The sequence below is a fragment of the Prionailurus bengalensis genome, chromosome A2 (genome assembly GCF_016509475.1).
Source record: "Prionailurus bengalensis isolate Pbe53 chromosome A2, Fcat_Pben_1.1_paternal_pri, whole genome shotgun sequence".
NCBI lineage: Eukaryota > Metazoa > Chordata > Mammalia > Carnivora > Felidae > Prionailurus > Prionailurus bengalensis.
Window position 1 is genome coordinate 153,291,240 of NC_057348.1, and position 15,682 is coordinate 153,306,921.

Sequence of the window (15,682 nt, forward strand, 5' to 3'; positions counted from 1 at the left end):
AGACCCACAGAGGGTGTACATTCATAAACACAGTAGATGGACCACCATTTTCCATTCCCTTGGCAATGGCTAATTGGCACGGTGGGCTACACGTGTGCAGCTACTGACTTCTTCTTGGGTACTTGGCATGTTTTTGCTCAGAAAAGATCAACCAAAACTAGACACTTACTAAGAGTCAATATCTTTGCTCTGAAACTGCTATGTGACAAACATTGCAGGAACCACTCAAACATAAATGTGAGAACTGCTATTATTATAAAAACTAAATTGAATGCTTTGGAATGACATGAAAAAGATGTTTTAAAAACACTGCTGTCAAATTAGGGGTAGGTGAATTAACTCTAAAAGATGGCAGACTTGGAGTGGGTGTTGAAAAAAAATAATCTAGAGAATTCTGCACTCAGGTTGCTTGCTCTTCTCTAAAGAAACCCAAGCTGGAAACAGCAGCTGATGCATTAGAGGTGTTATTTCTTACAAGAAAAACCACACAGAATCTTCTCAGTAAACCAACAATCCCAAAAATAAAATATAAAAGAGAAAAAGATTCAGAGTATATCAAAAGATTGGCAAATAAGAACCCACTTGTATATTTAAAATGTTTAAGGCATGCAGTATCATTTTTTAATGATTACATGATCTTAATCAAGGTGGATAGTGGACTTCCAATATGGTGCATGGAAAATAAACCAACTGTCTAGTGAGGCCGTGTACGAACGAAATTGAGATACAGATCTGAGAAAACCTCCCTTAGCTCCTGTTCTCTGAAGCTATCCAGGGTTAAAATAGATCAGAATTCATACAAAAATGGATGTGATCATCTCATAAATAAAATCACACAACCTGGGAGCTTATAACATTCCTAAGCCTTGATACGGCTTCATCTTCTTGGCACATATTTAATTCTAAGAAGAAACAGGGTTCCAGTAAGCAAATATGAGGCAAAGGGATACCACCGTTAAAGCCACAAAATGTCCCTACTAGCTCCCTCTCCTGTCTTTCAGTATCAAGAGCCTGAACTCAGCCTACCCCAGCCCGTAAGACGGCCTATGTGAACACGGGGCCGTTACACCCCTTACCTTCTGACGCTGCTGGATGTTGGCCACCGTGTCAGGCTGGAAGTCCAACTTGTCCGTGCGGCAGAGTTTCCAGTAGAGGATGATGACGATCACCGTCACCACGAGCACTGGAATGACCACACCGACAATGACCCAGAGGTTGCTGCTCTGGGACTCTGGTGACGGCCTCTTCACTCTGTCCAAGGCTGCAGACAAAGAAGACAGGTCATTCGCTAATTCTTCTGCACTCGTTTACCGGACAGCCCTTCTGTGAGGAACACGAAGAACATGCCTTCTTCTGTGAGAAACCTGGAGAGTCCTTGTCGTTTCAGGTCAAAACAAGTAGTTGGAGGCTGTGATCTCCTGATGGCTAGAAACATGACTCAGTAAACAAACACAACACAGACTGTTACGTCCTCAATGCACTAGTGACCACAGTGACATAGGTGATGTGTCTAAAGGAACATGGCTCATCTGATGGCAGAGCTAGGTTAATTCCAGGTCTCCTGACTTCCAGTGTGTTCCACCAGCTCCATTGTAACCTCACTCCAGGAACGCTTCCATACTAAAAACCAGAAACCCCAACAAGTAATCTGTGAGCATCGCCTTAATTTCCTCACCTTTTCTCCCTCTAAACCCCTAAAGCAAGATTTGAGGTACCAGATGTCAATTTTTAAATTATGTGAAATCCCACTTACTGATTCCAAATCTGCCACTCCCCACCCTCCTGACCACCCCAACCACTGCCAAGCCTCCCATCTGACATGATCTTGAAGGAATAGGCTTCAACCCCTCTGCCTTCAATTACTTCACCAGCTCCTTTCCCTAACCTTGTCTCCTGATCCAGGGCCCTTGACCTCTTCATTCTGCACCCATCCTCTCAAAGGTCTCAGCTCCACTTAAAGCTCAGGTTCCAGGGGCGCCTGGGTGGCGCAGTCGGTTAGGCGGCCGACTTCAGCCAGGTCACGATCTCGCGGTCTGGGAGTTCGAGCCCCGCATCGGGCTCTGGGCTGATGGCTCAGAGCCTGGAGCCTGTTTCCGATTCTGTGTCTCCCTCTCTCTGCCCCTCCCCCGTTCATGCTCTGTCTCTCTCTGTCCCAAAAATAAATAAACGTTGAAAAAAAAAATTTTTTAAAAAAAGCTCAGGTTCCAATCACCAGACAACCCAAACCCAAATGTCCCCCTCCCCTCTGCCCAACCTCCTCATCCGTTGTGATCACTTCCTAAAGACCTCTCCATGACAATAGTAGTTTCCTCCCTTTCTAAGTTATTTTACTCTGGTTACTTTGGCCTTGCAATCGGTACCTTACTATATTTTAAAATGCATTTTATTACATAAACGTGTTATCTTGATATACGGCACCACTCCACTCATTAATATGGTCATGACTCTAAGTCTTGTCTCTTGCAATACATTTCAGTCTCCACAGGCAGGGGCTAAGTCTTACGCTTTTTTCATATCCTATAATGGTTAACATGTGCTATGGGATCAAAATGTTTCTGCTCAAAGATGTAACAACACAAACATTCCCAGTGCCGGCTTAAATGTTGGGTTTAGGCCCTGAGAGAGTGACAAGGGAAGGGAGCGAGCCCTCTGAAGCACATGCACTATGCAGAAAGCACAAATGAGAGAGCACAGGCTATGCGGGAAATGAAAAAGAGGACAAAGTGTTAATCTTATTTTTGAACTTGACCTGAATATAGTCTATATATGTGACTCATTTTGCATGAAAACAACTGACCATACGGAAAGAGTGACAGAATCAAACCGAGGAGCTGGGACAAGTGGATCCTCTCCTTGGATCTCACCTAGTAACACCCTGGGGGAGGCACGGATTCACCAAATGAGTCCCTGATACCAGGGTCTATGGCTGCCCTAGGGCCTGACGTTGGCTGAGGCTTCCAATCCTAGGATCCTTACCCTGTGGATTTTAGCAAGAAACTGAGGAAAGAGATGTGCAAAGAGCAAATGGAAGTAGTGGGAAAGGTGCCCGTACCATATCGCAATCGATCTTTTTTCAAAAGTGAAGTGCTTAGCTGGAATGCTGTGAGCACAGAGCCTGCTTGAGATTCTCTGCCTGCCTGCCTGCCCCTCTCTCTCTCTCTCTCTCAGGATGGATAAATAAACTTAAATTATTTTTCATAAAATAAAATAAAATAAAATAAAATAAAATAAAATAAAATAAAATAAAATAAAATAAAATACAAAACGTCCTAGATGAAGAAAACTAAGAGCTTTGTTTATTTTTTTCTCACTGCTCTGAAACAGAACATACTAACATGCAACCGTATCTGAAATACACAAACACAAACCACCAACAGCTATTTGCTTAAACTCTCTCCACTGTCATCTATGAATCAGGCAAAGTGTGCCCGGGAGTCCTCGTACTGCTTAGTTTCCAGGGACAAGTACAGATTTCACAAAGAATCTTCCATTATCAAGGATAACCGTGAAGCTGTCATTTTTCAAAAGTGCCTTTGCCTCCTCTGTGTTCCCTACAAAGACCTTTTCAAGAGTCTCTGATGCTCAATTACTTCTCAACACTTACTTATCCCCTTACTCTTGGGAGAAAATATCACCAAGCTCCCTACAAGGATTGCTCTCTGGCTCATAATGCAGGAACATCCACATTAAAATAGCAGCCTGATTCATAAGGGAACATTTAGAGAAATACACTCTTCCACGCCCCTCCTTCTCCTTCATTTTAAATACCCAAAATCTGGGAGCTGAAAAATAAGGCACCGAGAGCAATCACTGCCAGGGGGCCAAGTATCTTCCAACAATAATACAGAAATATCAAAATACCTCTTTCTAAATTGTGAAGTACTGTGAGGATGGGGAGGGAGAGAAATAGCAATGAAAAGGGGACGGATCAAGGACTTCTTTGTGTTAAAAAACTCAGAAGGAAGCCAGTAAATGCAGAGGGCAACTCCCAGCTTCCTGTGTGACTAACTGTCCCCACCAACGTTCAAAATACGACAGACAAGATTTTGGAATAAATACAGAGAAAGCAAGTTATTTTACCGAAGACAAAATTTTTAAAAGAAAAATAGTACAGGAGCAGGGGAAAAAATATTACAGTTAACTTAAGCTACGAGAACTCACTCTAACACTTGGAATACAAAATGCCAGGTAAGAAAAACAGCAGTGAAGGCTAAATCAACAAAATAAATAAAGAAGGACTTGTCAAGTGAATTTTCACAACTGACATCTTATTCGAGCGTCCTGTAATAAGGGTTTAAGACAGAAATCTACTCTGTGCACGTAAGAGTGCTTTAAATTCAGATTTCGTTGTCAGAAAACAGACTGGCTTTTGACCACAGCACAGCTTGACAATACTTGACAATACTTAGGGTCTATGCCTCATGCACTTACGTTGGGCAACAGCACCTTGAATTCGGTAACCCAAGATAATGGCTGCTCTCTGGATATCTATCTTGTTAATCAGATCTGAAGACTTGACTGCACTGAGTCTTTCTCCATCTTGATCCTCCACAAAGTAGATGAGCTGCACGGGATTGTCATCTCCCTCTAGCCTTGACACGTTTACCATCTGAAAGATAACAGAAACCATTAGCATTTTCAAAGCTCATGTTTCCAGATGCCCTTTCTCAGGGCACTCCATCTTGACTGTGGTATTCAGGATTCATTCGTCCTCATACTGAGCTCGTTACACCATTCTGGATCCCAGAATCCCCACGATGCTGTCTTGATGGGAAGGTGGACGGTTAAAACGAAAGTTACTCTGTACGGAATAACAAATGTGCTTCATCTTGCTCAGAGTCTGCTCTGAGACACATGAGCAAGTTGGATACAGAGAACGCAAGGCTGCCAAGTCCACGCAGTCTAGAATTGCTACCAACCAGCTCCAGCACATCACAGGAGAACGCTAATGTCCTCCCCACATGAATCGTAACCATTAGGTACACCCCTGGTTCCCAGAAACTATTACTGGTTCTATCCAATCTCATCTTGAATCTTATCAGCATTCTCTCTTTTTTTGGTACGAGGTTTCTCAATCTTCTCTACTGCCATTTTGGTTCAGTGGGGGGCTATCCCAAGTATTGCAGGATATTCAGCATCATCACTGTCCTCCACTCACTAGATGCCAGTACCAGTAACCATACCCTCCCATACTAGTTGTGACAAACAAAAATGTCACCAGACATTGCCAAATGTACCCTACATGGCAGGGGACGGGGGCAGCAAAATCACCCTCACTTGAGAACCACTGCTCTCAGGATGATAAATCTCACAAATTCTTTAACATCCCACTCTCAGTGATAGATAGATCATCCAGACAGAGAATCATAAGGAAACAGCAGATTTGAGCAACACTATAGACTAAAGGAACCTAACAGACATTTACAGAGCATTCCATCCAGTATCAATAGAAGTGAATACACATTCTTCTCAAGCACACGTGGAACATTTTCTAGGATACCATATGTTGGGCCACAAAACAAGCCTCAACAAATTCAAGAAGACAGAAGTGATATCAAGTATCTATTCTGACCCCAATGGTATGAAACTAATCAATAATAGGAGAAAAGCTGGAAATTTCACAGGGAAATTAAACAGCACACTCCTGAAAACACCAATAGACCAAAGAAGAAATCAAAAGGGAAATTTAAAAAGTATCTTGAGACAAATGAAAGAAACACAACATACCACAAACTTATGGGATACAGCAAAAGCAGTTTAAGAGGAAAGTTTATAGCTATAAATGCATACATCAAGAAAAAAGAAAGATCTCAAATAAAAATTAGCTTTACACCTCAAGGAACTGGAAGGAAGGAGGGAAGGAAGGAAGGAAAAAGACAAGACCTAAGCCCAAGGTTAGCAGAAGGTAGAAAATAATAAAGTTTAGAACAGAAATAAATAAAACAGAGAATAGGAAAAATGAACAAAACTACGAGTTGGCTCTAAAAAGATAAAATTGACAAATCTTCAGTGAGACTAACCAAAAAAAGGACTTAAATGAAAGTTATAAATAAAATAGGAGACACTGCAACAGATAACAGAAATACAAAGGATCATAAGAGAATACCATAAATTATACACCAACAAATTGGATAACCTAGAAGCAATGGATAAACACACATGACCTACTGAGACTGAATCACAAAGAAACAGAAAATGTGAACAGACCAATAAGGACTGAGAAGATTGAATCAGTAATCAAAAACTTCCCAACAAAAAAAGCCCAGGACCAGACGGTTTCACTGATGAATCCTACCAAACATTTGAAGTATTAGTGCTAATCCTTCTCAAAATTTTCCAAAGCAATAAAGAGAAGGGAACATTCCCAAACTCATTTTATGAGACCAATAATACCCTGATACCAAACTCCAATAAGGGTACTACGAAAGAAAAGAAAAGAAAAGAAAAGAAAAGAAAAGAAAAGAAAAGAAAAGAAAAGAAAACTAAAAGAAAGAAAGAAAGAAAGAAAGAAAGAAAGAAAGAAAGAAAGAAAGAAAGAAAAAAGAAAGAAAGGAAGGAAGGAAGGAAGGAAGGAAGGAAGGAAGGAAGGAAGGAAACTACAGGCCACTATCTCTGATGAATTAGATGTAAAAATTCTCAACAAAATATATTTCTAGCAAACCAAATGCAACAGCACATTAAAAAGATAATGCACCAGGGCACCTGGGTGGCTCAGTCAGTTAAGAGACTGATTTTGGCTCAGGTCATTATCTCACATTTCATGAGTTTGAGCCCCACATCAGGCTGTGCTGACAGCTTGGAGCCTGGAGTCTGCTTCAGATTCTGTGTCTCCCTCTCTCTTTCTGCCCCTCCCCTGCTCATGCTCAGGCTCATGCTCTGTCTCTCTCTCTGTCTCTCTCTCAAAAATAAACAAACATTTAAAAAAAATTTTTTTTTAAAAGATCATGCACCATGATCAAGTGGGATTCATCCTTGAGATACAAGCATGGTTCAACACATGCAAATCAGTAAGTGTGATATATCACATAAAAAAATGAAAGATAAAAATCATATGATCATCTCAAAAGATGTAGGTAAAGTATATGACAAAACTCAATATCCATTAATGATAAAAACTCTCAACAAATTAAGTGTAGAAGGAAATACCTCAACATACTACAGGCCATAGATGACAAACCCACAGCTAACATACTCAGTGGTATAAGGTTGAAAGTTTTTCCTATAAGATCAGAAACAAGAGTGTCTACTCTCACTATTCCTATTCAACACAGTACTGGAAGTCCTAGCCAGTGCAATTAGGCAAGAAAAAGAAATAAAAGGCATCCAAATCAGAAAGAAAGAAGTAAAATCTATCACTATTTACAGATAACATGATATTATATATAGAAAACCCTAAAGACTCCACCAAAAAAAAAAAAACTATTAGAATAAATGAGTGCAGTAAAGTTACAGGATACAAAATTAATACATGAAAATCTGTTATGTTTTTATGCATCAACAATAAGGTATCTGAAAAAACAATAAACAAAACAATCCCATTCACAACAGCATCAAAAATAATAAAATACTAAGGAATAAACTGAACCAAGGAATTAGAAAATCTGTACACTGAGGGGCAGCTGGGTGGCTCACTCAGTTAAGCACCCAACTTCGGCTCAGATCACGATCTCATGGTTCATAAGTTCAAGCCCCACATCAGGCTCCTCTGCTGTCAGCACGGAGCTTGCTTTGGCTCCTCTGTCCCCCTCTCTATGCCCTTCCCCTGCTTGTGGTCTCTTGCTCTCTTTCAAAAATAAAATAAACACTGAAAAATTAAAAAAAAAAAAAAAAGATCTGTGCACTGAAAATATAAGATGCTGATCAAAGAAACTAAAGACACAAATAAATAGAAAGATATCCTGTGTTCGTGGATTGGAATAATTAACATTGTTAAAGCATCCATATTATCCAAAGCCATCTATAGGTGCCATCTATTGCCGTCAAAATTCCAGTGGCATTTAGAAATAGGAAACAATCCTAAAATTCATATGGAACCACAGAGGACCATGGTGACAAAGGAGCCAAGAATACTCAATGGGGAAGAGATGGTCTTTTCAATAAATGGTGCTGGGAAAACTGTGTATTCACATCCAAAAGAATGAAAGTGGGCCCCTCACAAAAATTAACTCCAATGGAAAGATTTAAATGTAAGACCTGAAACCACAAAACTCCTAGAATAAAACATAAGGGCAAGGCTCCTTGACGCTGTTCTTGGCAATGATTTTCTGGATATAACGCTGAAAGCACAAGCTACAAAGCAAAAAATAAACAAGCAGACTATATCAAACTTAAAAACTTCTGCACAGCGAAAAAGGAAAAAAAGATTCAACAAAATGAAAAGGCAACCTACAGAATGGAAGAAATTATGCACAAATCAAATATTTGATAAGGGGTTAATAACCAAAATATATAAGGAACTCAAACCACTCAGTAGCAAAAAACACAAAAAAACTCTGATTTAAAAATGGTCATTATGGGGCGCCTGGGTGGCGCAGTCGGTTAAGCGTCCGACTTCAGCCAGGTCACGATCTCGCGGTCCATGAGTTCGAGCCCCGCGTCGGGCTCTGGGCTGATGGCTCAGAGCCTGGAGCCTGTTTCCGATTCTGTGTCTCCCTCTCTCTCTGCCCCTCCCCCGTTCATGCTCTGTCTCTCTCTGTCCCAAAAATAAATAAACGTTGAAAAAAAAAATTTTTTTTAAATGGTCATTATGGCACAAGAACAGACACTCAGATCAACGGAACAGAATAGAGAGCCCAGAAATGGACACATAAACGTATGGCCAACTAATCTTTGACAAAGCAGGAAAGAATATCCAATGGAATAAAGACAGCCTCCTCAGCAAATGGTGCTGGGAAAACTGGATAACGACATGCAGAAGAATGAACCTGGACCACTTTCTTACACCATACACAAAAATAAACTCAAAGTGGATGAAAGACCTCAATGTAAGACAGGAAGCCATCAAAATCCTCGAGGAGAGAGCAGGCAAAAACCTCTTTGATCTTGGCCGCAGCAACTTCTTACTCAACACATCTCCAGAGGCAAGGGAAACAAAAGCAAAAATGAACTACTGGGACCACATCAAAATAAAAAGCTTCTGTACTGTGAAGGAAACAATCAGCAAAACTAAAAGGCAACCAACAGAATGGGGGAAGATATTTGCAAATGACATATCAGATAAAGGGTTAGTATCCAAAATCTATAATGAACTTATCAAACTCAATACTCAAAAAAAAAAAATAATCCAGCGAAGAAATGGGCAAAAGACATGAATAGACACTTCTCCAAGGAAGACATCCAGATGACCAACTGACACATGAAAAAATGCTCAACATCACTCATCATCAGGGACATACAAATCAGAACCACAATGAGATACCACCTCACACCTGTCAGAATGGCTAACATTAACAACTCAGGCAACAACAGATGTTGGCAAGGATGCAGAGAAAGAGGATCTCTTTTGCATTGTTGGTGGGAATGCAAGCTGGTGCAGCCACTCTGGAAAACAGTATGGAGGTTCCTCAAAAAACTAAAAATAGAACTACCCTACGACCCGGCAACTGCACTACTAGGCATTTATCCACAGGATACAGGTGTGCTATTTCGAAGGGACACATGCACCCTCATGTTTATAGGAGCACTATCAACAATAGCAAAGTATGGAAAGAGCCCAAATGTCCATCGATGGATGAATGGATAAAGAAGATGTGGTGTGGGGTGCCTGGGTGGCTCAGTCAGTTGGGCGGCCGACTTCGGCTCAGGTTGTGATCTCACGGTCCGTGAGTTCGAGCCCCGCGTCGGGCTCTGTGCTGACAGCTCGGAGCCTGGAGCCTATTTCGGATTCTGTGTCTCCCTCTCTCTGACCCTCCCCCATTCATGCTCTGTCTCTCTCTGTCTCAAAAATAAATAAACAGTAAAAAATTAAAAAAAAAAGAAAGAAGATGTGGTGTATGTATGTATGTATGTACATACATACAATGGAGTATTACTCGGCAATCAAAAAGAATGAAATCTTGCCATTTGCAACTGGAGGATGGAACTGGAGGGGATTATGCTAAGTGAAATTAGTCAGAGAAAGACAAAAATCATATGACTTCACTCATATGAGGACTTTCAGAGACAAAACAGATGAATATAAGGGAAGGGAAACAAAAATAATATAAAAACAGGGAGAGGGACAAAACAGAAGAGACTCATGAATATGGAGAACAAACTGAGGGTTGCTGGAGAGGTTGTGGGAGGGGGGATGGGTTAAATGGGTAAGGGGTATTAAGGAACCTACTCCTGAAATCATTGTTGCACTATATGCTAACTAATTTGGATGTAAATTCCAAAAAAATAAAATTAAAAAATAAAATTAAAAAAAAATGGGCATTAGATCTGAATAGACATTTTTCCAAAACAGATATACATATGGCCAACAATTATATGAAAAGGTAAACATCACTAATCATCAGAGAAATGCAAATCATAACCACAATGAGGTATCACCTCACACCTGTTAGAATAGTATCAGAAAGATAATAGATGAGTGCTGATCAGGAAGTAGAGGAAAGGGGACCCTTATGCATGGTTGGTGGGAATGTACAATGGTGCAGCCATTGTGGAAAACAGTAGGGAGGTTCCTCAAAAAAATTAAAATGGAACTACCATATGATCCAGGTCTCCCACTTCCAGATACATAGCCAAAGGAAGTGAAATCCACAAAATCTTGAAAAGATATCTGAATACCCCTGTTCACTGCAGCATTATTTACAATGGCCAAGACATGGAAGCGACCTAAGTGTCCGCCTCTGGATGAAAAAAGATGTGATGTGACACACACACACGCACAGAACATTATTCAGTGATAAGAAAGAAGGAAATCCTTCCATTTGCAACAACATGGATGGACCACGAGGGCATTATGCAAAGCAAAATAAGTCAGACAGAGAAAGACAAATACTGTATGATCTCACTTATATGTGGAATCTAAAAAAGCCAGATTCACAAGAACAGACAGTAGGTGGTAGTTGCCAGGGGCAGGGGGTGGGAGAAATGGGTGATGGTGGACAAAGGGTACAAACTTTCAGCGACAAGATAAAGAAGTTCCAGGGGTCCAATGCACAGCACAGTGACCCTAATTAACAATACTGTATTATATACTTGAAAGTTGCTCGGAGTGTAGATCTTAAAAATTCTCACCACATACACAAAAAAGGGAACTATGTGAGTAATGAATGTGTTAACTAATTTTACTGTGGTAATCATTTTGCAGTATATACATACATGAAGTCATGACGTGATACACTTTAAACCTATACAGTGTCATATGTCAATTATATCTCAATCAAGCTAGAAAGCCATGCTTAAATTCACAATCTCCTAGGTCAAACAGTATTTTGATTTGTCCCAAAATTGCTATCTCTCAGGTGTTAAAGGTAGTCCTTTCACATTAGGACTTCGGAATCTGTGTACCTGCTATATCAGCTTTATACAAATATACCTTTCTATTTTGTTGCTGTTTCTCTTAATAATATGCAACAATTTCGCTGCCCCTTTAGACTCCAGCAAACTGCACGACTGATGTTCTGGGGAAATGCCAACAATGAGTCCAAGCCCTCTATTTTAGACAGACAACTTGAATGTTTGGTCTCTACGTTTGCAACTGGCAAAATGCAGCTGCTACTTGGCCAGCCACGTGTGCAGAATTGTAATACTGCCCCGTGTTCTGGACTTGGCTGCTAGACTCCTCCCTCATCACCGGAAACTTCTGGCAAATCAACCATTTCATGATTTCACTGTGAATGCCTTCTTTCAGATTATTTATAAGCTCCTTAACAACACAGGTCCAAACTCTCATCCCTGAAGAATCTGTTCTTTATACCTCTCCATCCTGAGAAGGGCTCATCTATCCTCCCTTTGTTTGCTATTTCTAGGCTAATTCCCTGACCACTTCTTTTCCCTAACCACCTCCTCCTCCCCCGAACTGGGCTGTAGTGATTAATTTTTATTAGCCTTTAGAGTGGAAGACTATCAAAGGGCTACTGAAACGCAAGGAGATTATACCCACCTGTGTCACTACCTGCATGCCTGTTTATTACACTGAAAAGTTCTGATACATTTCGGAAATGGGTTTTTCTTGCAGAAACCAGGTACCCATCTACTTGGGTACATAATTAAAGATTCTACAAGCTTATTCAGTCTGAAAGCAATGATTAGTAGACTCTAATTCTAGCATCCTTTCTAGATGACTTACCAGATTCATATCTGGAATCCATACAACCACAGTACAACGTGGCCATCATTTGGGGCAACATTTTCAATTTCATTTTTTAAATTATTTTCTGATTCAAATCACATGTTTACTCTACAAATTATATGCTCACTGTGAAATTTTGAAAAACACACAAAAAGTATAAAGAACAAAATGAAAATCACCTGAAATTCAACCAACCAAAGATAATCACTGCCAACATTCTGGCATATTGCCATTTTTTTGCATAGGTTTTATATTAATATTTGGATGAGAGTACAGACATTCTTTGGTAGTCTCTCTTCACTTGAGCATTTCTCTATATCACTCAATAATTTTTAAAAAATGACACTGGCTACATAACATTCCAACATGAGAAGATTCACTGTAATTTATTTACTCGTTCTCCAACTGCAGGACATTTAGGTAGTTTTAATACTTTCACTTTTGCAGATTATATTTTGATGAAGAGTCCTGCACTACTGTAGATGAACCCTTGTCCACACATCTTCACACTGTGTCACTCTAAGGGGGACGAGATGTCGGGCAGGCCTCTAGTTAATCCATCAGATGGCACCACTGGCCATGTGGCTTGGCTCCCACAAATCTCATATTCCTACCTTAGGGAACTTGCACAATGAAAGTAGCACCTCATTATGCAGCTTTGTGGTGCTCTGCGGGGAGTAAGCTTAGGAATTCCCTGAGCTTCCACCTATGGGTTAACAGGGCATATAGGAACAGGAAGCCTCAGGATGAAAGCGTCCAAAATCAGGTAAACAAGATTAGATATTCAGGGAGGAAACGCCCCCCAACTTAGTACAACAGCAGAAAGCTGCTTTCACAGCAAGGAAGGACCAAAATAGGTAAGCGGGGCTACAGACCGCAGCAGGGCTAAGTTGCCCAGAGCAGAGCTAAGTAGCAAAAGAAAGGTGCCATGTTGACCCTGAGGTGCCATGCTGTGTCCCTCTTGTCCCCTAGGCTAGCTAGATAAACACACCTTGGTGCCTCATGCCCGCAGTAAACAACCATCTGCCCAGCACCAGGATTTTGTTTTATATTGACCAAAACCCCTAACACTGCATATCTTCGAAAACCCCTTTTCCCTCATACCCATGAGTTAATGTTCACGGTTTCATTGTCTCTTTGTGCACGTCTATCACGCTTATAAGCCTTCTGATCCTAATAAAAACGGAGCAAAGACCCTTACTCCGGGCTCTTGTCTCCTCCCGGACATTAGCCTCTCTCGCATTTTAATCCTCCATCGGCTCTCTTGCTGGACAAGAGAGAACTTCAGACCCAGAGTCTACAACGGTGCTCTATAACTGCTTCATGTGCATAAATTAACCTCCACCAAGACCTTGAGCTCTATGAAGCCAGGGCTGCTAAACAGGGCAAGGCTTTTTACATGTCATTTTAATTTTTTATTTTCTGCTTATTTAATATTACTCTCAATGTTTTATTAGTTTTTAAAAATTTCTCTATACTCTACTTAACCTGACAAGGGAACTACTCTGGGGAGGGGAATCAAGAACTGTGCTTATGGGCAAAACTTGCTAAAAGGGTGACAGAACAATGATGTCAGCTCAAGGCACCCCCCCCCCCCCCCGTCGTCCCCCACCCCAGGTCCAGCTGTGCACCTTCCTCTCTGTTACCTCCAAACCACCCACCTCTCTGCCCCTGCACTTCTGGGTCTCATCCCACTTTCCTGCCTCTGCAATGCCATGGCTCTAAATATCCCAGTTTGCTAGCTCTGTAAGTCAGCAGTCAAAAAAGAAAAAAAAAATCCAAAAATAACATAATTCACATTGAGATGGGAATAAATTACAGCCCGAACCTCCGACTCTCTGTGAGCATGTGAATTTCTTCACAGATCATTTTTCGGTTCTGTCATTCATAACCTTTCTGCTAGTTTACAAAATGAGACGTATGGTGACAGATGGTAGGTACCTAGACTTACTGTGGCAGTCACGATGGAGTGTATGCAAATATCCAATCATTATCTTGCACCCCTGAAACTAATATAATGGTATCTATCAATTTTGCTTCAATTAAAAAAAAAAGTGAAGACCACTGGGTAATACGAAACAACCACGGTTGACAGGAGGCAGGAAGGATGAAGTGCCTGCAGAGAGGGCACGAAATTCTCCTCTCTCCGATGGCTTAAGGTCTCTTCCAACTGGATGATTTACAGCGAAGATGCTATTAATAATACTTCCACTGCATAAAATGGACATTTTTGGTAATTAAAAAACTACTCTGCAAATAAGGTCACCTGATGGCAGGGCAACCCAGTGACACACTTCCTTTCCTCTGCTCCCCACGGGGTCTATTTGTCTAGACGCTAGTTGAACTGAAATGCTCCCACGTTCAGCCACTACCTGATACTGCCACCAGTCTAAATGAGAATTTTCCCACGGCACTTTCCATTTGCATGAAAACACAGCGTGTTTTTAGACGAGCACCTCCCCCCTCCGCCCCTCCTCCCTTGGCCTTCTCAGAGTACCTGCACGATGCTGTTCCCGGCAGCGATGGTGGCCCTTCTCCACATCCGCCTCCGGGTGGACACCTCGCTGAGCAGCTGAGCCAGTTTGCGTTCCATCTCAGCCTGAAACACTTCATTCTGGAGCTGCTTCTCGACAACGCCCAGGAGAACTACATTCACAAAACAAAACACATGCAGGCGCCAAAACAAGTTAGCAGTGGAGGAAAAATGGGTGCGTGTGCAGGAGATGTTAACATAGGGTTGCTATGGAGTGCCAGTCCCTAGGGAGGACACACTAAGAGGAGAAAAAGGGAATGTGGACAGGGTCACAGGGAGCCAGGAAGGGCTGCTCAGAAGTCTCATTTACAGCTCCAAGCTCCAAGTGCTACACAAACTGGTGGCCACAAGTCCCAGGAACTCAGCAGTGGAAGAGCTTTGGAGCTAAGAACTCCCACACAAGATCAAACATTTTATTTGCACTTATTTCAAAACTTCTGGAAATGGTCTGAGTTCATATGTTATCTTGACTCAAGACTTAGACTCGTAAACTGACCCAAGAGAGAAGGGTGCCTGCCTTAAGCCATCTGCCATAAACAAGATTATCGAACAGATAACGGGCTGGTCGGCGTATTACAGGAGAAAAAGGCATGTGCTTTTCAACCAGAACTGGCTCAAATCTGCTCTGAGACAGGACCACAGACAAGTCCCTTAAGTGCTTTGAAAATTATCCGGAGGGGCGCCTGGGTGGCTCAGTCCGTTAAATGTCTGACTTCAGCTCAGGTCATGATGTCGCAGTTCGTGGGTTCGAGCCCTACGTTGGGCTCTGTGCCGACAGCTCAGAGCCTGGAGACTGCTTCAGACTCTATGTGTCTCTTTCTCTCTGCCCCTCCCCTGCTTGCTCTCTGTCTCTCTAAAAAACTAAA

General features: G+C 41.5%; 1 protein-coding gene across 1 annotated transcript in view; it reads right to left on the reverse strand.

Moving 5' to 3' along the window:
- Nucleotides 1-15,682, reverse strand: part of KIAA1549 (KIAA1549 ortholog) — a 163,013-nt gene that overhangs the window by 63,114 nt on the left and 84,217 nt on the right. The window contains exons 9-11 of the mRNA XM_043589639.1: nt 14,781-14,929; nt 4,432-4,609; nt 1,077-1,261 (exon numbers count right to left, since the gene is read on the reverse strand). Coding sequence (XP_043445574.1) covers nt 1,077-1,261; nt 4,432-4,609; nt 14,781-14,929 — 512 coding nt within the window. The remainder of the gene's footprint in view (nt 1-1,076; nt 1,262-4,431; nt 4,610-14,780; nt 14,930-15,682) is intronic.